At 34.9% G+C, this 27,334-nt stretch overlaps 1 protein-coding gene across 2 annotated transcripts in view; it reads right to left on the bottom strand.

The window, feature by feature from the left end:
- LRRIQ1 (leucine rich repeats and IQ motif containing 1) overlaps positions 1–24,406 on the bottom strand; it is a 91,101-nt gene extending 66,695 nt beyond the window's left edge. For both annotated transcript variants that reach the window (XM_039387264.1, XM_039387265.1), the window contains exons 1-14: positions 24,247–24,406; positions 23,263–23,425; positions 21,953–22,064; positions 20,919–20,989; positions 19,645–19,747; positions 18,758–18,963; positions 16,775–16,849; positions 15,376–16,587; positions 14,653–14,805; positions 13,328–13,478; positions 9,178–9,371; positions 8,163–8,290; positions 2,049–2,122; positions 1,655–1,748 (exon numbers count right to left, since the gene is read on the bottom strand). In XM_039387264.1, coding sequence (XP_039243198.1) covers positions 1,655–1,748; positions 2,049–2,122; positions 8,163–8,290; positions 9,178–9,371; positions 13,328–13,478; positions 14,653–14,805; positions 15,376–16,587; positions 16,775–16,849; positions 18,758–18,963; positions 19,645–19,747; positions 20,919–20,989; positions 21,953–22,064; positions 23,263–23,391 — 2,702 coding nt within the window. In that variant the 5' untranslated portion in view covers positions 23,392–23,425; positions 24,247–24,406. The remainder of the gene's footprint in view (positions 1–1,654; positions 1,749–2,048; positions 2,123–8,162; positions 8,291–9,177; positions 9,372–13,327; positions 13,479–14,652; positions 14,806–15,375; positions 16,588–16,774; positions 16,850–18,757; positions 18,964–19,644; positions 19,748–20,918; positions 20,990–21,952; positions 22,065–23,262; positions 23,426–24,246) is intronic.
- Between the last annotated feature and the right edge of the window lie 2,928 nt (positions 24,407–27,334).

Here is a 27,334-nt window from a genome sequence, read left to right on the forward strand (position 1 = left end):
AAAGCCTTACCTTTAACTAACCTGAAATTATACAAGTAACAAGTTCGGAGATTCTTCAAAATTACTAGGAAAAATCATATTTTTCTAATAAAAAAATCTGTCATATATTTTAATTACATCCAAAATGGAAGTCCAACTGTTGTGCCTAATTTCATTTCCTCAGACATTTTATTTTGTTAACACTTTCCTAGGTAAATATTTGATCTCCTTAGCTGAAAGAATTGGTAATGATTTAAATTCTTACTGATTAAATGCTTCTTTTTACATTCAATGGAATTATAGTAAGAGTGTCACTAACAGACATTCTACCATTTGAACACACGTAATCTCTGGAACATCATCTAAAAATCTAAAATTTCATTTCTAACTAGTATGCTGCTCTTGAAGGGCTGTAGACTATAAAGTATTAATTCTAAGGAAGATGAAAGAACACAGTAAATTAAAAAAACACTACTGTGCTTTTGCTGAGCAATTTTCTCAGAACAATTTTCTCAGACGGCTTTAAGTCCTCATGGCACTGGTCCACAAATAGGGTTTCAGATCATGGAATTCTTAAGAAACTAGGAGACTTCTATGGGTAAACAGTGCTACATCCAGTTGGTAGCCAGTCACTAGTGAGCTTTCCCAAGGCTTAGTAGTGGGAGCAGTCCTGTTTAATATCTTTACTGATGATTCAGATGAGGAGATCAAAGACACCTCAGTAAGTTCGCAGACAAAACCACATTGGGCAGGAGTGTTGATCTGCTGGAGGACAGGAAAGCTCTGCAGAGGGATCTGGACAGGTTGGATCAATGGGTTGAGGCCAACAGTATGAGGTTCAATAAGGCCAAGTGCCAGGGTCTTAACAACCCCTTGAAGAGCTACAAGCTAGAAGCAGAGTGCCTGGAAAGCTGCTCAGTGGAAAAGGACCTGGGGGTGCTGTTTGACAGCAGGCTGAACTTGAGCCAGCAGTGTGCCCAGGTGGCCAATGGTATCCTGGCTTGTACCAGAAACAGTGCAGCCAGCAGGACTAAGGCAATGATCCTCCCCTTGTACTTGGCACTGGTGAGGCCACACCTTGAGTACTGTGTCCAGTATACAGAAAAATATACAAAAAAACTATCCATGTGCCATTTTATTCCTATGTTTAACAATCCTACCGGTTAACAATCCTATCATAACTACTCATTTCAGGGATTCTGGCAACTGCATATCATTTCGTATGTCAAGTTTCTTTTCTACCCCTTTTCTATCTGTTTTTTCTATATAGACATAGTTTCTAGGACCAGCTTGATTTTTCAGATAATTTTTTCAGTATTATATGCCACTGAAGGGCAAACAACAGCATTACTCTTACATCTCTTTAATTCATAATTATTAGAGCTATTAATTTTTGATGTAAAGATAAGGAATTCTAAGAACCAGAAAAAAAGCTAAGCCTCAACTACTAAGGAAAAAGCAACCATTCATTCTGGCTTTTTCTTCTTCTAATAAACACTACCCCTTCTCTAGCTAGTATTACAGGAATTACTTCTCTAGCTGCTGTTAAACCTGTCACAGCAGCAAGACTGTTCATAATGTGTGGTAGCATTTCTACTATTTAACTAACATACATACAGCAATTTTTTGCCTGATTTTTAATTTTTTGATTTATCAAATTAATTTATTTTCTTACCTCCAGTTCCTTTCTTGAAGAAGAGGATTTCCACTGAATGACAACTCCTTCAGTTTAGCACAGCCACTTAACCATGTAAGGACATCTTCAAGATCTGTGTCACAGTAGGAAAGAAAACTAAATATAAATTTGAATGCAGAACCATATTATTTCTCATAAAATCTTACATGAAAGTAAAATGTACCAATATCATGAAGTCTTACAAGGAATACTGCTACCTATCCAGTATAGTTATAATTAATATCTATAACATTCATGTTTGGAAAATATTTATTTATTTTCTGTATAAATGTCTCTTATAAATACATGGGAACAGTCCCATTCAAATCAGTTTATAATTTAACTATGAAATTCTTGTTTAGATGGTGCTTTATGGTGTTTTTATACAACTCACCTGACAAGCAGTTATTTTTGATATTCAGCTTTTCCAAAGATACAAATGAATTTAAAGGCACAAGCTCAGTTAATCTAAGAACAAAATAGAAGAGAATTTTTTTTAATTAAATAAAACAGCAGTTCATAAACAGGAAGGCACCAGAATCTTTTACAGTTATGACAATTTACTTATTTACATAAGAAAATGCTCATTTAGCTATCCAAGGTGCTAGAACTAATTACTGAAATGTTAACTTGAAAGTATTTCTTAGTCTTCTCAGTAGCTCATTATTTAATATTTTCTCATTAATGTTTTGTTTCATCTGGTAAATATTACATTGTCTGTCTTGCATTTAATGCTGAAGATCTGAAGTCTTGTAAAATTTACATAACTCAATTGGCTTTTCTTTAGGCTCCATAACTAGAATGGAACTAACAGAAGGTCTTATTTGTGGAGAAATAAAATCTGCTTGTCTTCTTTCCTCTTCCTTCATTTCTCATTGCTCAAACTTCTTATCAGTTTGTTTCTCTTCTCCACTCGGTACATTACTTCCTAGATCCTAAAACTAACAAAATTGTTGTCACAGCTGTTTTTTTAACAGGTCAAGGCTGCACTATCCTGTAATACATTTTTAGTGCTTCCTCCATCTTACTACTTCTGTAAGATGGTGTCACATAGGTGCTAATTATACAGAGTAATGGAATTGCTCTTGTGTTATCAGAGCTTTTCTTGTGCAATAGAGCAGCAAAGCAGTACTAAAGACAGGACAATATTCTTATTTGTAGTATTCAAGAGTAAATGTAAAGAAACTGAGCTGACATTTATCTATACAAATGATTTGGGATTGTAAGATGTGTATGATCACTGCAACTAAAGAATTAATGCCCAGTGTCATTAAAGTTTCTTTACTTACAAACTTGCACTGGTGCCGGAATGTTGAATGGTTCATTCAGCTGCCAGGCTATTGCCAAATATCACCATTCAAATTAAAGTTTATTTTGATTTATGTTAAATATGAAAGAGGGAGGAAAAGTTAAAATCAAGATGCAAGAAACCCCAACTATCAACTAAAACTCGAATGTTTATGTATAGCACATACTACATCAACTGTATCTTTTTTAAAGATACACATTTCAGTAACATGTTTCATCCCTGTAAGGACAAGGCCCTAGCAGAAAGAATGGTAACAGAAATGGCAATGCATGTGGTCAGCTTGTGAATGCTAATTATCACAGAAAGTAGTATTTTCTGAGGGTGTAATGCCTTTGAAAGGTGTAAGTCAGAATTCTTTCTGCCAGAAACACGACCCTCCAAAAAAATGAAACCCACTCACTCCATAAACTTAAAATTGTTCAGAGCCAAAAATGCTTATTAGTTCCTGAAATGTGTGACTATGTCATGTTTCTGCCACAGGCTTTACAACTGAAAGACAGGGTTGAATCTTACTCTGGTACACTGGTTATGGACCAAATCTTGGTTGTAGGTTCTTTTTTCTTATTGAAAATATAACCAAATGCAAACAAAAAAAAATAATTTCCACTTTCAGTTGACAAGTATTTCTATAAAACGACATAATATTTTAAGAGTAAACAGAAACAGATAGAAAGACAATTGAGTACATGCCACTATACTTCCTTTTTTTCCTCAAACCACATTGTAAAGTTGTCCTCCTTCTAGTCCTACTTAGATCTATTACATTCCTGCCATGGGAGTTTTCCATGGAATCAAATAAATACAAAGAAGTATTAACTCTAAAAAGCATAAAGCACTATACTTAGATCTGTACATAGTTTTACAAATTTTCATGATCAGTCAATAGTACATAAATATATTTAATATCTGACACAAATATTATCATAGATATTACTGGATAACAGTATGGTTGCAAATCCATGTCTCAGATTATAGATTCACATATTCAGAAATATCTAGAAAAATAAATGTCATATCTTGCATCAGGGACAAAAAATAATACAGGTTTATTTTACTTATAGTGAGTGAGTTCTCTGGATCTTTATCAGTATATGCTGTAGTGAATTAGAAATTGTCTATCGGACTGTCCTTGCCTGCCGGTGGCATTAAGAGAGTTAAAACGTTTCCTCGTCATTCTATAGCTTTTCCCTTTACTGACATTCTTTGTTAATTTTTTTCCTAAGAAAATTCAAACCAGAAAGACAAAGGACATTACTGAAAACTTAATACTACTTGACCTTGTCACATTAGCCCTGGGCATAAGAGATATAAATTACAAAGAAGACACAAAAGTAAAAGATATTCATAAAAAAGCAAGCTATCGCTTCCTCTTTCTGCTCTCATTTAAGGCTCTAGTGGAACGAGGCATTGCCACATAAACTACATAAACTCTATGTCAGAAAACAAGATTTAAGAATAGTTGCAAGTATGCATCAGAGAAAATAGAGATTGCTTTTCTGAACACGAATAGCAGTTACTGCTCAAGATGGTCTAAATCCTGCTATCCATCTGCTTTTCCCCAGAAAAATTATCTTAATGCTAATGAGCAGTTGGCAGGAAGAAGGGCAAAATAATTAAAATAAATTTATCTTAATCTAGACCTTTAAGTAAAGCCGATATTTATTTTTCATTCATTAAATTAAAAACAGTTTAGGTTGCAATATTTGCCATATTTATGACTAGCAATCACATAGAATATAGGAAACTTGTCAGTTAGCCCCTTGCTTCTTGAATACTCTAGTAGACAGTACTTCAAGTATATTACCCATGATGTCACATTCTTAGAGATAAACTTATCACCAGCAAAGAATTACTGAAAAATATAAAAAAAATCTTGAATGGTAAGGATAGGATGGGAAAAATCACTATAATTAAGTATAACTTTTTCATGACTGACTTATTTTGACATCTAATGACACTTAGATTTATTATGATGACTCTGGAAAAGTGGTCAAATTCTCCAAATATCAATCACAGTGAGCTCATCTCTTACATCTGAGAAATTAGGTGAAAAACATAGATTCCATATATATTTAATTAGAGAGAACAATATGCACTAAGAATGAACTGATCAGACTTTTTAGCATTTCTAACATAAGCATTTTAAGAATAGTATACATCTAGTTGCAAAATCATGGGAGCAATATTGTCTACAAGATTCAGGCCCAACCAGTTTCCCCCCAAAAAGAGGAACTTTTGCAGATGACTCCATTTTTTTAAATAGTAAATTTTTATCTATCTCACTTAGATTACTTTAATGAAAAGCAAGAGATAGCAAAAAAAGAACACTGTCATATTAATGCCATACTAAGACAATAGTAAGAGGGTTTGGGTCTATTTCCAAGTTGAAAAAAAATAGCTACCTAAACAGCACATTGATTTAGTGTCTCACTGTAAAACTTTTAAATGAAAAAGACATTAACAAGCAAGCTATATAATTAAGTGGATTACACGCAAATATAAATGCCACATGAAGTCCTAACACATATTAAATATTCATTAATTTTAGTCGCAGACACAAATTTTTCTCTCCTACACTTAAATCTTTATCCACAACAGAAGAATAAAGAAAATGCCCCTTCTTAAACTAACTTAACAGTTGTGTTCTCCAGCTGCTATAAAATAGAGCAAGGATCTTATAGTCCCAATTCTGCAGTAACCATGTTGAAAGGATATTCATCATTGTCTCTGGTCAATCGCACATTGATCAAGAATATGCTTTGTATGTGAAAACCACATGAAAACACTTAATAAAAGCAGAAGTGATGAAATAGCTGTCATTTTTATATTTGAAGGAGTTAATAGCTATCTGTTATAATTCCTTGTTAGATTGTAGGTTTAAAACAATTACACTTTGGAGTTTTATCTTTGACGACTTCTGGTTTATGATGCAGATAAAGCATCTCAGGAATAAAAAAGTCCTGTAAACTAGTGTAAAAATTTTCTTTTCACAGTACTTCACTTTTAGAAAGAATACAGATTCATAGCATTACCATTATATGGCTTCCTGCAAACAGTAAAAAGGAAATGGCACTCAGTGCACACTTGGAAAAAATTCACAAAATTGCACTAGCTGTACGATAAAAGAAAAGAAACAGCTTTTATTTCAACAGCTTACTCCATTACATTCACTGTTTCTATAGAACATCAAGTTACTTAGGCTATAGCACACACATATGGAGCTGCTTAAAAGTGTACATAAAGTGAGTGTACCAGAGCAGGCTACTGAAATGCCAGGAATTTTGAGGCTTTTAATATGAATTTAAGGCTATCCTGTCCTGTTTGTCACAAAGATCTGAGACAAGGTATAGATACATCAAGGAAAGAAAGGGAACTGTTTGGGAAGGAGATGTATGTTTATTTTCAGCACATCCAGTGTGTTGATGCAAAAATATGTGCTTTCTCCCAGTGCAGCAGAAGAAATTCAGTGGACCAAACACTGCATCTCAGCTTGGCTACTGGAAAACCAGAGCAAGCACGATAATGGACATTAAAAACTGTAAGAACATGGTACAGGCAAGTGACATAAGGCACATCCACATGGTCAATACAGCACAACCCAGATCGAGAGGCGGCATTCAAGCTAAGCCTGAGACCATGCTCACAAGTCCCTAGCAGGTCCATGAGGTCTCCAAGGAGCTTTGCAAACACTTTATTACAGGATAGCTACACTGGAGGAAGAGGAGGAAACTACAAGAATATAGAGCCACGTTACTGTGTGTTCCACAAAAAACCTAAACATGACGGGGGGGCGGGGAAAGAAGCAAAGAACATGAATTAAATCAGTGCGTACGATTCAAAATCTAACACGTAACAAATAATGCTCTTGTCAATCACAGGCAGGAGGCACCTTCTCCAAACTCCAAAAGAATTACTAAGAGACAGAATCCTAAACCCTAAAAGCCCAGGCAGGAACTTGAAGATTAGATTCTATAGGTATTATATTTACCTGTGGCACTCTATATAAAGAGTAATTCACAATAGATGATATGAAAACGACTTGAAAAGTTACATAAAAATGTACATTGTATATACTTAAATAATATTCATTTTCCATGAAGGACATTCCTTATAAGAACAGGACTCAATCTTATAGATCTTTTCTCCCACAGGCTTCCAGATGCAATTGGCCCTGCTGAACTAAATGTCACATAGGACGGGATTCATGTGTTCAAATGCAGACACCTACATATGAGCTGGTCATTTTGTCTCTGTTAACAGTCAATGAAGATGAACAGGCACTTGTAGGGTATGATTAGTCTCAAAGCAAACAACTAAAATTGGCAGATGAATCATCCTTTAAAAACCTCTCCTCCTCACTAACAGGAGAGTAAGTGATTAGTTCAAAGTGTATATTCTGTATATGGTATGTAACAGTATATTCTACTTGTTTAGCTGAGATAAATCTTGTTCAAAGCAAGTGTAGAGAAATAATTGATATTAATTTAAAATTCATTTTACTTCTAACACACTGTAAATTATAATAACTGTTTCTTATTTTTTAGCAGAATTTAAATTGAGAAAAGGGGATGGGGAAAATAAAAATGTTGACTCCAGGATATCTGGTCATTCTAACTCTAAAGATGAATAGATTAGCTTAGAAAACAAACAGAAAGCTAATTACAGAGTACTTGAGTCCATGATGTAGTTTTATGCCTCTTGTCTTGATCTTTATTTTATACCTTTCAAACTGAACCATAAGAGTGAAAACATACTTATTTTGGAGGGCATTAACATATGTATGTAAAATAAAAAACATTCTTATTTGTCCTTTCTAACTCTAGTACTTGCACTTAACTTAGCCTTCCAAGTCTGTTTTGAATAAGCTAGCTGTGAAATAGGAAGTTTGACAGACATACTCTAGAAACAATTGCTAAAGAAAGAAAAAACCCCACCACGGTTTTAACGATGCCACAGTGCTCAAAAAATATTTTCACATAGCATCTAAAAGAAAAAAAATTAATTTCATAGTTAAAACTGTTTCAAATTTTCTCTAGCTAGAGGTAGTCAAAGTAATTCCATACCAACCATGTATTTTCAAAGAGTATCTCAAAGATAGTAAAATTTCAGCCACATTGAGAATGATACTTTTCAGACAAGTGTTATGTTAGCAAATTCCTCTCTATCAGTTTTGTACGTGGAAGAAGGTTTCTTGCTTACCTATTTTGAGACAGAAAAAGAATCTGCAATAGAGGTAACCAATAAAAAGAAAGCATTCTCACAGCAGAAATACTATTGTCATCCAAATATAGTTCTCTTAGGAGAACATGATTTTCCAGTCTTGGAAGCTAAACAAAAAGAGATGGTTATTTAAAATTAATATAAATCAGAGAAACAACAATGAAATGCTAACCAGATGCTTTTCATAAATCATTACTAAATACAAGCAAAACTCACATTCTGGATATATGTATCCTTTCCTTAATATGTATGTACCAGTTGCCACACATAATCTCTACATATTGGATGGTAAGTATTTTTTAATGTCTTCTAACAAGTTTGAATAGTCAATATAAATTAATTTAAAAAAAAGGTCAAGAGCCCAAGAGTCACAATCTTACTATTTTATTCATGTAGTTATTTGCTGCCTATCAACAATGGTTTTCCTCTCTCAAATTCATAAGAACATAATTGTCAGTAAATATGATTAAGTGCAGAGTTAGCAAACAATTTTCCTATTTTAAATGCTGCAGCATTTAAATATCAAGTCTTGGAGAATCAACATACATCAAATCAGCCTGATTTTTATCGGGCTGATAGTAATGATATTATTATCATTACATATAAGTAATGATAAAAAGTAATTATTTGCACATAATGACAATTATATCATTATTATCAGCCTGATATAATTATCTTCTTATTATAACATTACGTATAAGTAGATAATAATATTTTGTTACATTTTAAACAAAAACCAGACTCAAATAAAAAACCATAAGCAAAGGACAAACCATAATTATTGAGGGATCGATTATTCTAAGGACTTAGGAGTAAGAAAATACTTAACCGCTAGCCATTTGTATATCAGAAAAATTTCCCTCTAAGAAGGAAAAAAAAAGTTACCAAAGAGCATGAAAAATCCCACACCAATCAAAGAGCACATGATCAGAATGCTGAAAATATGACTGTTAACAAAAATGTTAACGACAGCCACTAAATCCAAAGCTTTTACCTCCTGGAGATTATTGCCTTGCAACTTCAGAACTTGAAGTAGGCCACAATTCTCAATGTCTTCAACTTGTGTGAGATGATTAAAAGAGCAGTCTAGGTAAATGAGAGTAGGCACCTCACAAAGACCTTTTGTGCTGATTAACTGATTATGGTCCACAGTTAATTGCTGAAGATTTTTCAGTGACTTCAGACCATCTGAAAATTGAAGATTTAAGCCACAATCAAATAAAAATCTCTTTGTTGTATTTCAAGTATTAAAAAACCTCGGAACTTTCTGTATATTGTCTGTAGTAACAATTAAGATTAGTTCTCTACAATGTTTAAAAAGAATTACTGTATTTTGACCCTATCAAATATACAATGCATACAGTTCATAAATTTCTGATCCTGTTAATCAATCAATAATAACAGGTCATAATCTCTTAGTACTTCTGTTGGATGAGAGCATTCTTTTAGCAATAAACTGTATTTACTATGCTTTAACCACTTTATAACTGCTCTGAACTCTGTGAATACTAACGGCCCATTTAAAACCATCCACCAGAATGAAAATACTATATTTAAAAGTTAATTTTCATAATTTCATTTTTGTTTTTTTTTTAATGTATCAGCAAGGTTAGAAAAAAAATGTGTTAAAACTTAGGCCATCACCAGCTCGATTATTAAAGTTCATCTTGTTTAAGGAATTATGTCATAAAATATTTTTAATGAAGAAATTTATAAAGACAATTTAGTGCCTTTAAGAATAAAGCTATACTACTATAGCCATTATACTCTCAACAAATTTACTCCTACCAGCTAGTCTAAAGAGTAAGAATGTGTGTGATGTCTACCCAAAAAGCAAAGGAAAAGGTTCCCATCAGCATCTGTTTGTTTCACAGAATGTTACCCAAATCATCCCCCTCCAACAGCAGAAATGACACTGTCTTTCCATGTTAGATGTTCTGCAGTGGCACTGATGCATCTGACTTACCATAGGTCCAAGTAGCTTTTCTGTATCTCTGGAGTAAAACTGCTTTGAAGGGACACCCTTCACAAAATGTATCTAAAATTAGGAATTTCTGAGTTTACTTTTCTTTCATGTATATTCTTCACAGGATTATTTGAGGGAATACTTTATCTCATCTCTATCTCACCCAAAACTTCCCAAGTTCCCACAAGGAAGCTGAGTGAGCTTTACAGCAGTTAATTACTTGGTGATTGTCCTCTGAAAACAAACTGGATTATGAAATCAGAGATAAGTTTTCACCACAGAGTACTGAGAACAGAGAAGAGGACTTAAAAATGAAAAAAAAATAATAGGGAGAAATATAAAGTAAAAAATTAAATACCAAAACTAGCAGTACATTTTAAAAATCCCAAATATAGGCCTTCAAGTAATTTTAATTTAAAAATGGAAAGCACCTAGTGAAAAAAATAGAATTGTCTGATATTAAAGTGATATCATCGTAAATATAACAAAAATATCCCATAATTTAACTTCAAAACTGTGCTTCAGGAAATAAATACACAATTTTTTAATTATTCTGAAAGAATTTCAGACATGCCCATGACATACTATCTTGACTGCAAGATCCTGGTCTGTAGTTTTCTTTTATGCTTGGATAAAAATTAAAAAGGAACCAGCACCATCTAGTGGTTTCAAAACACTTCTGTTTCAGAGTATGTTAACAGCTCCCAAGACCTCCTCCTAAGAGCAATCCTTAAATCTCCACTTTTCAATTACCACCATTGCAGTACTAGAAACTTTAAAAGCACTGTATGAGCCTGGAGTGGGACAAAGAGGAGAGACTGAACACAGAGTAAGAAAAGGCAAGGAGGTAACACAGGATCTGGAAATTTCCTATTCTACATGGGGCACAAAGCACCTATTTTACATCTTCTCCTCATCTGAGTGTTATTTGGAACAGACAGGCCAAAGCTACATACAACAAGATCACAATCCATTCTGGAATTATCAAACACAGTCCAACAAAAACATACAGAAGAAAGAAAAATACAATACGAACAGATGGTATTTTTAATGTTTCTTCTGCACCCATGCAAAATTAAATATAAGCATGAAGGTCTTCTGCATATTTCCAGAAGATATTGTCTGTTTTACACATGATGCATCAAACAACAGCTATAGTACTGTAAAGGAAAAGCATTTTGTTGACAAACATATGGTTTCAGCAAAATTTGAGGAGAACCTTTATATAAGTAACTCTTAACAATTTGAAAAGTGCAGCTGGAATCTGTTAGCTAGGGATTCTATCTTAGCTGCTGATGAAGTTCTGAAGTCACTTCTATGTGTGACAAAGGTGAATGATAAGAGTAAAAGCTGACAGTGAACATAAATATGAAAAAAAGCACATAAGAAACCTCAAACAACAAAACCAAAACTGAAAGGTGTTTGATTTAAAAAAAAAAAATCTTCTTTGTGCTGTCTTAAAAAGAGTAGATCCAAAGCAGCATTTATGACTATCCATGGTGATGCATTGCTATTTTTGAGCTGCAAGGATTTATGCCAACATGCTATGGCAATATAGATACCCCATAGAAGCATATTCAATGATTCCAGTCAAAATGCTACTTTTTGCATAAGAAAACTTTTAAATAAAGCATTCATCTTCCAAATACAAACATATGCACCAAACTTCAGTGTATTATTGCCACAATCACTTAATTTGCAATTGTGTATTCTTAAGTCGAAAAGCATAATTGAGACTATTTCTCTCAGTGATACTTTTAAGGGGTTGCTGGCAATTCTAATTTTTCCCCTACTGATGCTATACTTCAATGAGAGGAGTTAAAATAGGAATCATATTATGCTAGACATTTCCGACAATAAATTATTAAAACTTAAGTATTACAAACATAAATAAGCCTTACTGCACAGTACTGCAGCTTCCAAAATTGCCAAGGGACATCCTGCAAGATTTACAGATGTAAGGGATATGCTAACTTCTTAAACCCCATAAATCCATTTTTGTGTATTCTATGCAACTACTCACAACCAGTATGTTATTGTGTGAAATAAATCCTGTATTATGCATCTGTTTTAACCAAGCATCCTCAAAGCAATTCTGGAGAGGAGAAAAACAGATTTCAAGATGACTTTTGCGAACATTTATTTACCCATTTAAGTTTGTTAGAGACTTGGTAACTGCAGCAGTACACTGCACAAAAGAGAAAGTACAAGAGGATTTTACTCCACTTGGCCTGTACAAAGATACTACACTTCACACAGATGCCACATTCTTAAATGTCATCCATTAATACTACGTAATTCTTACAGTACTCTTGCAGACATTTTTATCAAATTAAATAAATCTGCAAAAGAACTTATCAAGCAATATTTGCCACAAGGATACAGATAAAGATTTTTAAGCATTTTATTTTACTGTTTCTCACTAGGGTACGGATATGCTTTTACAGTAAACATTGATTTCCCAGCACTTGGATTCTTAGGTATCTTCATGAATATTAATATTTGCACGTTAGCAAAAAATATTGAAAATATCAACATTAAAGCCTCTACATCTATAGATATTTCTTTTACACTTTCCTATTTCCTGTTTTCTTTGCCCTTGTCATTTACCATAGAATTGCATTACCCATGTTCATACTGTTCCAGTCTAATTTTTTTTTAGCAGTGGAAACTATTTCTTTATATAAATGTCTTATGTGAATGTGTTTCATCTATAAGCTTAATAATTGTATTAAATTATTTTCCTGCTGTCCAGCAGACTCAGACAGACAACACAATTTCTATATAACTACTTACTGTGTCAGTCAGGAACACATTGGAATTCTCTGCAGTTGCAAGGCTAGGGTTTACATTCATTATGTCTGTAGATAAACTGAACTCAAGCTACTCACTTATTCCAGCTGAGTTAGTGCAGATAATATTAGTGGCCATTCCAGAAAGATTTTAATTCTCTTTGGCTGACAACAGCCAGCCTGGTAGATGGAATACATGGCAATAGCTAAGCCATACTACAAATATATGTGAAATTAAGAATGCTTTAAAATGAAGGTTTTTTTCTAAGTCTGTCTCCTCGCTCTCCTTGGGCTTAGCAGCTGACTGGCTCTGAATCCAAGGGGAATATTAATTCTGAATATAAACTGCATGAATATTGTTATACAAATTGGAATAATTTTCTTACCAAATCGAGTGATTCTATTGTGGGAAAGTTCAAGATTTTGAAGATTTTTGCAGCCATCTAAGCCACAAACTGATGAAAGATGGTTCTTACTCAGAATGAGAATACAAAGATTTTCTAGATTTCCACAGTCAATTATCTGAATGTTGTTCTCCTGCAATAAAAGAAAATGAGCATATTAAATAGCATCTGAAGTGAAATAGCAGTAAAACTATGGCAGATTGCCATCATTGCTTATTTTTATTCTAAACATCTACCTAGGAGAGTAAGGGCATCTGTTTTTTCCATTAGGAAAATAAAATGATGAGTCACAGAAATTGCCTTTTGTGTCCTGTTGGAATAGAATAAAAATATATTTTGAACTTCATTCTGGCTCTGAAAAAGCCCAGAAGTTGGAACAAAAAGTGTAAAAGTTAAGGACAGAGTAGTCTTTTCCAGATGTGCTTTCCTAGCTTCCCAAATCCTGGGAGACTGAACTAAAAACTGCAAAGAAACCATCATATTTACTAGATGCTAATGAAGACCACTGTAATTTTGCTGGAATCCTATTTACTAATAGTGAAAGTCTGCATTTAGAGGTATTTTGGTCCCAAACATTAACAGTGTTCTAAGCTTATATTCTTCCCTCGAAAGATCTTGCTTTTTTAACATCCCCCCTCCCAGGTCATTTTAATAATGCCACCTCAAAATTTCTGTTTCACTAGTTGCTGTGCTTGGTCTTTTCTTCTTCTTGTGAATTGGTGTTGTTAAAATCTATGAAATTAAAAATTTGAACAAAGCTGTTTCATGTAAATTTTCAAGTTCTGGAATGAAGATGCATCACAGAGAAAAAGTTTTCTTTAGTCATTAAACAAGGCCATGCAAGACACTGTGCAGTAGTGAATACCTAGACATTATGCCTCTAGTGTAACTCACTGTGCTGTTCCTTGTTAGTAATTTTAATTAATATTCGAGGTGTGTATTGCAAAGGACTGTTAATGCTACCTATTCCTGCTCAAGCTGAGCACCCGCTATGGTGAACAGCATCTGCCAACTCATGAATCAGAGAGACTGAGGTAACAGAGATCTATCACTGTGCCATACTAGCGCTAATCCTAGACTGATATTTTTGTAGTACAGTCAATTAATTTGCAGCATATAGTTTTTTGTTATATGCACTGCAAATCTGCTGATATAACTTTATTCACATTTGGAAATACTTTGTTGATACTCCTATGGTCTTAAGGCACTATAAGTAATATACAGTTGGACACAACTATACAATCAACTAAGGAGCAAAACTGGTAGTTTTCCCCATGTTACAATAAAGAATCAAATATCCTTGGTACCTCCACATTGATATACTTAAGGTCTTTGCAGCTACTTAGTCCTTCCAGTGAAACTAGTCCACAGCGCCTCAGAGTCAAAACTTGAAGATTTGAACACTCAGATAACGTTGAGAGGCTACAAGCTGGCAAATCTTCAAGCATAAGTGTTGTAACCTACATGCATTTATTGATAAATAAAATTAATTTTTTATATATCGAACATTCATGGTACATCATCATATTATGGTCATTTTCATTAAGACGAAAAAGAGACCAAAACTAAAATCTACTAACACTTTAGAAAATGCAAGCAATTTATGTTAATCTTTTTGTATAGAAAAGGATGAAAATGGTGGGTTTGATCTGTTGAATGGGAGAAGTTAGTATGAAAACAATTATCACAGTATCATAAATAATGAGTGTAAAAGAACAGACAACAATAGTTCAGACTAAAAATGTTTATAGTCGAGTATGTCATCTTAGAGTGGATAGCAAGATGAGAGCACAGAGCAAGCATACAGTGATAAGTCAGGAAGTGGTAAGAAAAAGAAGTCCTGGGAACCAGGAGATGTTCTTTATGGCAAAACACCACCTACAGGTTGATCAGTAATATCTTGCTTCTAGATCAGACTAGTCCTCTCAAAACTCTGAAGGGGCTAGTTGAGTAGGAGCTGAAATGTGGGCCTTCATAAAAAAAATGATAGTATAGTCTTCCATTTCATTCTAAATCTTCCATATAGTTACCTGTTGCAAGGTGCTCCAAGGGCCACTATCAATTATCTTTTCTGCACTTAATGGAGGCATCTTGCTAACTGAACTCTTCCTTAGCCGTTTTTTTATAGTGTCTTGCTTTCTTTGGTTTTCTTCATATATTTTAGACCAAGATTTACATGTGTTCATCCAGTTTATTCTCTTCTTTTCAATACCATCAGGAAAAATTAGTTTACTGGAATACTCTGCTACATCTTGAATTTTGTTCCAGGTGTCTCTGACTTCCTCATTAGCATTTTCCACTAGACACACAGTTTTCTTCGTTGTTTCATACTGAGAAGATTGATCTTCAATTTCTCTATTACTAGCATTTGGTTGGACATCTGGTGGACCGCTGCATATGCAGTTTGCCTTATTTTCTAACATGTCATTAGCTCCAAAGTTAAGAGATTCATTCTTTGAAGTATGATTATTTGGAGCTTCATTAAGATAGCTAGTTTGTGAGTAATTTTCTTCTATTTGTGTTACTGGATTCACATATATATTCTCATTATTTACCTGAGAAGAATGTTCCTTCTCAGAGCCTAGCATACTTTGTGCTGGTGTCAAATTTCTTTCTACCGGAATCATCCAATTATTTGTTTCATCCATCATTTCAACACGTTTTTCTTTTTGTTGCTCCCCTTGCTTATTTAGTTCCTTATTTTTTTCTCTTATTACTTTTGTATTTTCTGTGTGATTATAATTTTTTATGTTTTCTTTGTTATTTTCTCCACTTGCACTCATCACAGCTTTTACTATCTTTTGTCCTAGTTTTGTCTGTTCTTCTCTTTTTATTTGCAGTTGCTTTTCTCTTTCCAGTCTCAGGCTTTCTTTCTTTTTCTCATATTCCTCATGCCTCTTCACCTGTTCCAAATATTCTTGTCTTTCAAGTTCTTCTTGTCTCTTTTTTCCCTCTTCTCTCTTGAGCCTATTTTCCTCCATTTGCCTCTTCAGTTTTTCCTCTCTTTCTTTCCTTTCTCTCTCTACTTCTTCTAGCATTTTCTGCTTCTTTCTCATTTCATATTTCCATTCTTTTAAGATGGGAGCATATTTTTTATGGACTAAAAATGATCTAAATCTAGCTTGGATTTTCACAGCAGCCATATTCTGTTTTTCAGCCAATTGATGTCTCTCTTTTGCTTTCTGCTCTTCTAAGGCCTTTTTCTCCTCTTCCATTTGCAACTGTAGCTTCATGATCAATTCCTAGGCCAAAACAATTAAGATAGACTTCAACCACTTTTAAAATGATGTTGGTACATATTTATGGTGGTTGGTACATATTTATCATTAATAAACAGGATCTGGTATATTAATTGTTCCAGGATAACTTTTATTCTCAACTATATGACAGTAATCTCAGTCTTTTGACAAAAGCTCATTGTAACTTTACCTCTTGCTGCATCATTTTGTCTCTCCAAGCTTTTTTTTCTTTCTGTAGCTCATTTTCTATTGCAGCTTGGCGTTTCTGCACAACAAATTAACATAAATGAATATTGTACAAAACCTAGAACAACACAAAACACCCTCTCTCCAATCTCACCCATCTTCTTGACTTTCCAACAGTCCACTTTCGTGAATGCCTGAATTTAAATGAGAAACTCAGTTGTGTGTGGATTAAACTAAACAACAGGACACTTGCATCAGTAACGAAGATTTGGACATGTACTGAGAGATGCATATCTTCAGAGAGTTAGTGTCTTGGTACTGACCCAAACAACTGCCACCTTCCTTCTCCAAACTCTGTACTACTACTGAAGATGAAAACTACACTGACAAAACCATTCAAAGTATAGGCAGATAATAGAAACATATCTGAACAGTAGTATGAACAGTGTCTCTTTAATTGCACTGATATGTACTGATAATATCAAAATCTTTAGAATGGCGATTTTGTTCAGTAAAGCTAAAGAAATCTTTTTCACTGAAATTGTTTCTCAATGGAAAATTGAAAGTTCACATCTACTTCCTCACTATTTGAAAATAAATAGCATTTCCCTCTTTGCCCAAGATAGTCTCAATCAGAAAAAAGAAATCTACACTATCTAGAATTACATCTGACTGAAAGTTAGCAGACAGTAACTAAAAAACAGAGGCTGATCTAGAACCACATGACTCCTGGTGGAACCAAGATATATCAGTATCAGCCAAATCAAACATAGAGAAGGATATGAAGAAAGTATAAACAAACTAGCACTTCCAACTTGGAGCATAAAGTCTCACAGGTTTCTAAGTACTGGTTTTGATAGATATTCAGAAGCAAGCAGTTCATACAACAGGAGACTAGACATCTAGATCCTTCTGTAATGGGGGAAGATAGTCTCTGTCACCTCCAAAAAGAGTGCTCTAGCAACATCAATACCAAAGTGTCTAAAGGCTGCCATGCCCCACTTGGTCTAGAGGAAGAAAGCCATTCTACACCCAAAAATGATTTGTGACACCAAAGAACCAAGGTGGCCTATCAATTTTGTGGTCTGTTGAAAAGAGAGCTATAGCAGACATTGAACTGGCCTTCAGAGATCAAAAAGGTCTTTTCACTTACTAAGCCCTTCCCTAATTTTGGTGACTTGAATTACCTTGCTAGGACCAAGATGCCCACTTTTTCAGAAAGCCACAAATTAGTTACCTGAAAATGTAGCATTAATGAACCTCTCAAAGCACAATTATTTAGGCTAAATAATAAAATGCCGTGGCCTCACAAGTATAATATCTGAGTTACATTTCTTCATGTTCTTATACTCTTTTGTGGAGAGCTATCAAATTTTATCATTCAGTATGCACCACAAGCTATAGGAAATAGCTTGACTAGATACTCTGAGAATGCAACCAGTCAACATGTTCTGTTGTGGCAGAACTCTGTAGATAAAACCGGAGTCAATTTCCCAGGTAAAGACAAGAAAAGGAAGTATTGTACCTTTTACCCAGATGGAGCACAGTGCCAGCATTGCTGAACTGAATGATTTTGGTTCCAATTACTGCACTTAAGTTTTTACATTTAAATGTGAAACTGGGGTGGGAGGTCCAAAGTAGGTAAGTTTTTTCTATTAATGCACAGTGACCATTTTTCATTTGTGATTATTTCAGCACATCTCTTATTCTCGGTACTTTGGCTGTTGCCATAATATAAAAACTTTGTAAGGGCAAAGCTTCAAGAATAATTTCACATTTAGCACAGCAAATTCACTTGCTGTTGATCAAAGCAGTAAACACATAAAACCCAATGGATTACACTTAAATATGTCTTACAAATCACTTTGGTAAAACAAGTAGATTTTAGAGCAGTCATACAGTGTGGGACAGTACTCTCTTTTTCACATTAGATCTTGAATTCAGATAGTCTAGATGGGAACGGATTGGTTTCAATGTCATTAATTACCTTATGAAGAAGGTCTAACTTTACTCTTTCAGCCTCAAATTGCTCCAGGTGCTGGACCCTTCTTGCGTGTTCTTCTTCATTTTGTTTTTCCCATAGTTCTCTCTCAGCCTTCCACTTTTTCCTCTTCTGATCTTCAAGCTCATGTTCTTGTCTACACTTTTCTTCTACTTCATGATGAGCAAGGCTTATGCTCATTTCAAGACCAGCTATGAATTTGCAATCAACCAAGCAAACCTGCTTTTTAATTTTCTAATAAGCATTGGGGAACATTAAACAGTCTTACAGTACTTGACAAGGAAAGGATGCTGTGCTGATACAGCCAGCAATATATAGCCCCAAGGAAATCAGAACTACAGCATGAGTCCTTTGCATCAGGGACGTCTTATTATTATTTTGCACACTTACTGACTCTGCAACTATTATGCTTATTCTAACAAAGCATATTGCAGGATTATACAAGATGTCTTCTGTGGCTATTAGTGAGGCTTTTACAACTCATACACTCCAGCTCAACTTATCCTAAAGCCACGGAAAAGGAAACATTCCCAGCCAATGTGACTACTAAAAAAAACCCAAAGAAGTTATGGTCAAAGCAGAACCTGCTTAGTGCCTCCAATCTGGTTTACAATTTCTATTAATAATTATTTAAATAGTTTTTTGGGTGGTATTTTTCGATACAAATTCCTATGGTGATTTTGTCATCCTGAAATGAGACAAAAGTACAGGTATTTACTCATGTCCAATTCATCAAGTACCAAGCCCTGCTGTATAATGTAATGTGCAATTCTTTACAAAAAATGTTATGATACTTATGAAAACAGAAAAGCAAGAAATAGTGATATGATGCTAAAGATCAACTCAACCAAATGACTAATATGTTTGCTTACCTGTAAGTAAGTGGTCATCAGTGACCAGTTCATCACTGGTGGATTGACTATAACTAGGTGTTGTAGTAATCTGCAAGACTTCGTTTTCAATTTCAAACAGTATCTAATACAGTTTAATATTGTTATAAAAAAACAAGAAACAAAATTTAAAAGCAGAACATTATAAAAATCTTCCAGAACATGGATAATCTTTTTATCATATACGAAACTTACAACTGACTGGAATCCTCACACACTGATTAATGCAAACCTGTCAGTCAAACTCTGGTTTTCTAGAGTAATAAATTTTGCAGTATTTCCCAAAACGCATAATATTTCTATGTGCTTTTTAAAATATACTTTACACTTTGACTTGGAAAAATGAATATTTTGCATTTGGGATTTATTTTACTTTCTGTGGAACGAAGCACTATATTTACACATTAATACTGTTATGCCCATTGGGGAAGAACTAGTAACAGAGTAAATGTTTAAGAAGTCTGTTTCAAAATAATACTATGGACACAAAGATTGCTATATTTGTTTCATTGTTATTTACTGGCAAGTAATCTATTCCTGCTCATTTATCATTCATTCATCACATGCTTGGGGCATATATTAATATTTGTAATGCAGCTGAAGTCACATGAAGTAATTGTGCTGTCCTAAACAATGGTCTTCTGAGAAAAAAAGAAAGATGCTTGCAAGAGTGCTCAGTAATAAAAGCCAGACGACAAATTAAAAGTGATTAAATTCAGTTTTATGTTTTTCTAAGAACTTCAGCGAGTTATTCAGCCAAATCCTATGAAAATATAGAACTGATGTTCATAACTCTTGCTTTGTCTTTGAAAGGCACAGACATTACTATGTTTACATTTTCTATTAAATTATGGAATATATTAGGATCAAGATTAATAGTAGCACATCTTCCTGATCATAAAAAAATAAGATTAGAGAAACTCAAAAGTGTTATCATACTATTCTTCAAATAATTAGCAATAAAGGATTATTCACTTTTATTTAATTTTGTTGATTTTTGTGCTCAGTATCTCAAGGATTGATACAGAGAATTTATTTTAAATTTTAAAGCTTATAGACATGGTGTATTACAGATGATGTCCCAGTTTTAAAGAGTTGTATATACAAACTCATCTTAATGCCTTATGAATAGTCTGAAACAAATAAATTGAACACATTTATAGATCTCCTTAGGAGGTCACCAAAGCAACTGTAAGTTATCTAGATTATTTAATATTAATTTTGTCCACTATAAATATTGTATAAATAAAAACTACCTTTCCTTTAAATTGTTCTGGATCTTCATTTGATTCAGAAGTATGACAAGAAACTACTCCATAAATGTCATCTAAAGAAAAAATAAATATATCATTTAATTCACAGAGAGAAAAATCCCTTACCAGTGCTCAGTTTTAGTCTGTACTCCTTAGCTACTCAATTTGTTTAAACTAAAATAAAGCTGTTTTTTTTTTTTCCTTTCCTTCTCCCCCAGTTTTACTTAAATATATGTGGGAATCATTTATCTACATTACAAGCAGCAAATATGTGTAACAGAAATACACACAATGGTACTGTAAGAATACAGTGATAGCAAATATGAAAGAGAATTCCACAGTATGGAGCACAGCAGAACATTTCCTGTGCAGAAAAATACAGTAGAACTTGTACGAAATAGGTCAAAAACTGACAAGGAACTATAAAAACAATGAAAAAGAGTAAGATTGCATTACAAAAAAAAGGATAAAAAGAAACATTCATCAAATATCTAACTTTATAGACAATATTGAACTTCTGTTCATGAAGACTATTGCAGTAATGGAACAGACGATGCCAGCTCTCTGGCATATGAACTATGAGCTTGGCTTCAGTCACACAGCTGACAGCAATATTGTTCCCAATTACAAGGTCATTTATTTTAATGCTAGCTTTGGCATCTCTCAAGACAGACTTCAAACATATCCTATAGGGGTCAACTGTATCTGAACTCTGAACTTCAGCTCCTACTGACTTCATTTTAGATTTTCATGAAGAGTCTGGGCCAGGCCCTGTTTCAGAGAGTGATCTTCCAACTTGCCTCCTTTAGCATTAGATCAATTTTTGAAAATTTCAATTCATACCCAGATGTAAATTCTGGAAGATAGTGTTGCGTGGTTTTATGCCTAGAGATTTTCAGCACGTGTTCAGAAGCTGATGGAATAGATTTCACAGCTTGCACTACCTAAAATTTTGCATTATTTTACTAATGATTTTTAGTCTAACTTCCGCTGGCAATACAAGGTGCACAAACATTTGAATTGTGATCCCTGCTTACTTGTAGTTTGTTCATCTTCTAAGTCTTGCAGTATAAGCTTTTCAGCATCTTGATTGCTGCTCTTGATAAAGTTTAAATAGGAGAGAACTGATTCTGGTAAGCCATCTGAAATCTAGAAAAACATGACCTTTGACATAAATTCTACATTTTCATCTCACAGGTCTGACAGAGGTAAATACTTGACATGTAAGAATGTAGACTCATTTTGGCTTCACCTATAAAGCATCGATGGAGATTTAATAGCAACTGCCACCAAAATTTTTCCCAATTTCTACACTCTTTCTATTGTCTTACCACCCACTGAACAATTAATAATTCTAATTTTAATTACATTCTAATCAAATTTTAGTAACTTATTTTTCACTGACATCAGAAAAATGTTTCAATTAACATTGTGTTTATAACTGTGTGGGACCAAGAAGTTAAGGAAAAGGATGAGACAAAAATAAACAAATAACTACCATGCACAGGATCTTTTTCTTTAAAATGTTCTTTAAAAAATAAATTCATTTTAAATTTACTAATGTTTAAAGTATGCATGTAAATCCAATGCTTCAACTTTCTTTATTACATAGAAACCTTCTATTCAAAAGACTGTCTTTTTCTGCAAGAATTTGGGAAAATGGATTGCCTTCTCTCAGTTGTGTAAATTGTGGTAAACATTGCTGACATTCAGTATGTGAGTGCACAAACACCACATACTGCCTTTGTGTATCTTCATGTCATATCAAACATGATTTATAGTCACATATGACCAATATTATCTACCCTAATATCCTACAAACCAATCCTTTTGCTATGAGTCCGAAAGATAATAATAGCTGAAAAGGATCCAAATAATTAATTGTATTTCAGAGGAAAATGATTCCCCAAAACAAGAAGTCTTTCAAAAAGAGGATTTGAAGCACCCATTTAAATGAAATTAATATGTGTAAGTCTCATAAGGAATCTCATAAGACATTCTCCTGTAAGATTTTAAATACAGATTTCAATGAAGAATCATTGGCTTATTCATCTAGATTTAATCCACCTCTATAGCTTCGATCAAATCTTCCAGCTCCAGAGGATTCTGAAACAAAATGTCTGGGTCTGATTTTCTCACTTAAGCAGAATGCTGATATTCATCTCTCTTATTGTCCTGTCACCACTGGAGGTTCACTTTCCATGACGTAATACTACCGAGACTACTTTACAGAAGAAATCCTCAGGTTAGATATGCCAGGAGTACGTTCATTCATCCTACCTGATTCCCAATGCCACCACTGCTTTCAAGTAGCAATAGAAGCAGTTTTAGCTCATTGAATACTTACTGTCTCACTGTCACTCAAGGGTTCGTCTGATACCTCTGTGTCAGGATCATCTTCTTCAAAGGACGTAACGCTGATTCTGCCTAATTCAATTTCTATTTCTTTTTCAATTCCTTCAGTATTTTCTGACATTGTACTTTCCACAGTGTCTTATCTGTTTTCAAAGCTACACAAAGAAAATAATACTTTTCATCACAGCATGAACAAAAATAAAGTCTTCACTTAGCCTACATTCATTCAGATGTATTTATTGAACAGCTGGCTTAAAACATGAACATCTCGGTCCATAACAACAAGCAAAACCAAGAAAAATATTACCTTGTGATAGGAGAGTCCCCCTCACACTACCACTCAAAATTTTGTAAATTTTATGAAATTTCAACATTAAAAACCTCTGCCTGCTCTCTACTGTTTGTGAACAGTATCAGTGCCATGACCTGATTCACATGGAATTTTTTTCAGCCCTATAAGCTACCAAGGAGAAAAAAAGTTTTGAACAATAAATAAGTATTAACAATTACAAAATAAGACTAAGAATCCAGAAAGCACTCATGGAAGTTTTAATGATGCAGAGAAATGGCACAACCCACAGAAGAACAAGACTTGTGGATGGATCCAGGCTAGAGGAAAACGGGTTCTCCGTCATCCCACCTCCCTCCTTGCGCAACTCGTGCCCCTTTTCAATCAAGGGACATGGGAGGCAGCCCAGATCCGCCCCATCTGAGGCAGCGAGCAGCTCCTGGTCCCTCGCTGACTCCTGCAGCAGGAGACAGAACGCGCGAAGCGCATCTCAGCCAGGACGGCGTCAATCGGACCTGGCGAACTAAAACTACACCTCCCAAAAGGCATCGCGGCGGGAGACAGCCCCGCCCACTGCCGCGTCCCGGGAGGAGCCGCCCCTTTGCATGCTGGGAGCTGTAGTCCATCCCTCCGGGCACCCACCGCCCTCCAGTCCCGCTTGTCTACTCCACACACCCATTCACTTACCGTTCACCCCAGCCTCTCCCGGAGCCCCCGCCTGCCCGGCCGCCTCCGGAGGTCGGCCAGCCCTCCACTCTGAAATCCCGCGGCCGACAAGCGCGGCCGGTCAGGCGCTCCGTGCGGAGAACGAGACCCCGCCGCTGCGCCGCCGGGAGCGTCACCACGGCAACGGGAAACAGCGGTTGGGACGGACAGCGGGAGGAGCCAAACGTCGCCTGGAGCTGCCGTTTCCTGCAGGGACGGGAGGCAGCGTCTCCCAGCGTCGAGAGGAGCACCTCGCAGTATTTTATTTGGTTTTTTGTGTTTGGTTTAGTTTGATTTGGTTTTGGTTTTCGTTTTTTTTTGTTTGGTTTTTTTGCGTTCTTTAGTTGTTTGTGTTTTTTGTTTGTTTGGTTTTTTTAAGTAATAGACTGGAATTTAGTCTTCACAATAAATTGGAATAGGCAATTAATCGTGGAAAAAAAAAAAGGCAGACCAAAGACAAGTTGAAGGTGGATTAAAACACTGGGATTTTGCTTCCTGTTTGCCCAGAGAACTCCAGAGCCATGAAAAATGAAAACCCGCCAGACGTGCCTTCTGTTCTCACACGCGGGACCTCTGTCACGGCTTGGAAAGGCCAGTGTCCCACTGGCACTGGTAGCTCCGGGGTGATCAGCCTGGCAAGGCAGGAGGGGTGTTCACGGAATCACAGAATGGTTTGGGTTGGAAGGAACCTAAAAGATCACCTTGTCCCAACCCCACTAATGTGGGCAGAGACGCCTTCCTCTGGACCAGATTGCTTAGAGCCCCATCCAACCTAGCCTTGAACACTTCCAAAGATGGGACATCCATAACCTCTCTGGCAACCCATTCCAGTGCCTCACCACCCTTCGAGTGAAGAATTCTTTCCTGGCATCTAATCTAAATCTCCTTGCTTTTAGTTTAAAATCATTCCCCCTTGCCCTATCACTGTCTGCCTGTGTAAAATGTTCCTTTCTGGTTCAGTCAACCAAAAGCGATACAGGGCAGGCAGGGTACAGATAATATCATTTTAGTGTGTAATGGTGTTCATAGGGAAAGCATATGACCCTGAGACTGATGAGGACTATCAAGATGCAAAGACAGGTATAATAAAAAAATCAAAGCTGAAATGTAAAGTCAGGTTTTACATAGAAAATGTGCATTTTGGGAGCAATGGGAAGGATCTGACAAGAATGGTAGGGGTTTTCCTATCTACAATCTTTAGAATAAAGTGAATGCCTTTCTGAAAGACTTATGGCTGTTAAGTACAAAATATTGGATTCAAGGGCAACCCTTTACTGTTTCCTCACTAGTGTTATGGATGAGTAAGACATTTAAATATTAAAATAATGGAAACACCTATTTGAAATCCACCCCTTTACAGAATCATGTAACTGGTGAACTTTTCGATCTGGTCAAGTTTTTAAGCACTGATTTGAATGTGCATTTGGTACTTGTTTTGTGAAGGTGTTATGCTGTGACCATGGTGAATGAAGACCATGTCATGTATTTAGCAAACAACTTCGCCAATAAAAGAGACATTTCTGTAGGCCTGTTGCCTGTATCCAGGAAGTCAGGGCTAGTCAACAGAGGAAAACTTCTCTGTTGTAAGAGTGTGGTTACACTGGACTTCAGGAAGAAATGTATCACTATTAGACTGTGCTCTTCAAGGTAGGATGTAAATATTCAATGCTGGTAAGGACTTTCTCATGTAGAAACAATATTATAAAATGTAAGTAATTTTATAAAGCTAATATTTCTAATTTCCAGATAAATAATTTAAGGTAAACTGAATTATTATTAAAATGACTCAAAATAAAGCTTTGAAACCACAAAATTATTACAACAGAACTATTGCAGATGCCAGTTTTCAAATAAAATATGTAACTGTTCATGGTTTTTTCAGGTTTTTTTTTTTACTAGAACAATACATCACACCAATTTTTTAATACATTGTGTTTTTGAGAAGCTTACTACACCTTTCTTCACTGTGCAATTCAGCAACAGAAGTTTTATGATCCAGACAGGCATTGAGGACTTTGACAGTGCAAGCAACGCTTTTGTTTGCTGAATCTTTTCTTCTGAAAAACAAATTTGATACATATGTTACATATGTTTTGTGTCTAAAGTTGTTAACCCAAGAGAGTTTTTGACTGCAGAAGCTTCATATTTGTCATCTCTTCATGTCAGCTGGTATCCTTAGTAATTAGCAAGTGTATTGAAGAATACAAGCACAAGTGTGTGCCAGGCTATATAACTCTTGCCATATAAATCTTCCAAAATACATGCTGCTTTCAAATGTTTTTAGCAACTAAAAAGAAAAAAAAAGCTAAAAAAAAAATAAAAATGTGTACAATGTAACATTAAATGCAATTGAGACCAGACACCATCTTGATGCTTCTACAGTTGCTACTATTTTTTGTTCAACGTATTAGATGACTGTTTAAATTTATAAGACATTATCTGAAGAAAATAAATACCATTGTAATCAATATGCTTAGTTATATTTGTTTCATATTGAATGCATGACTGTATTTTCAGCTGTGATTCAAAACTGAAAACAGAAGAACGAAAATAAGAGATAAAACACTAATACGGAAGTAATATATAAGTGTCATCAATGGAATTTTCTTGGTTAAAAAAAAAATCTGTTTTCTTTCTCTTATTTAGCAGCTTCAAAATATTTTTAAAGATGTTTTTAATTAAAACAACAATCCTCCTTTTTTCTCTTTCCCAGGCTCTAGGTCTTATGCTTTTGACCTAGCCTGTGGCTTTTATTTGACAGAAACAATTTTTTCAGTGTGTTATATGAGTATAAATAGAATTTTTCTTTTGTTTTAAATAATTTATTTTAAAAAAATGCCCCATCCCTGGAAGTGTTCATGTCCATGCTGGATGAGGCTTTGAGCGATCTGTCTAGTGGAAGGTGTCCCTGCCTATGGCAGGGATGTTGAATCTAGGTGATCTCTAACGTCCCTTCCAACCCAAACCATTTTATTGTATGGTTCTATGTAATCAACAGAAACAGTAATAGATTTTCATTTTCACAAGGTGGCAGTATTGGATTGAACTGCATAGTTGTAGGGGTTTTTTC

This window comes from Pipra filicauda, unplaced genomic scaffold (genome assembly GCF_003945595.2).
Source record: "Pipra filicauda isolate LSUMZ 115617 unplaced genomic scaffold, ASM394559v2 scaffold54_size4384275_pilon, whole genome shotgun sequence".
Taxonomy (NCBI): domain Eukaryota; kingdom Metazoa; phylum Chordata; class Aves; order Passeriformes; family Pipridae; genus Pipra; species Pipra filicauda.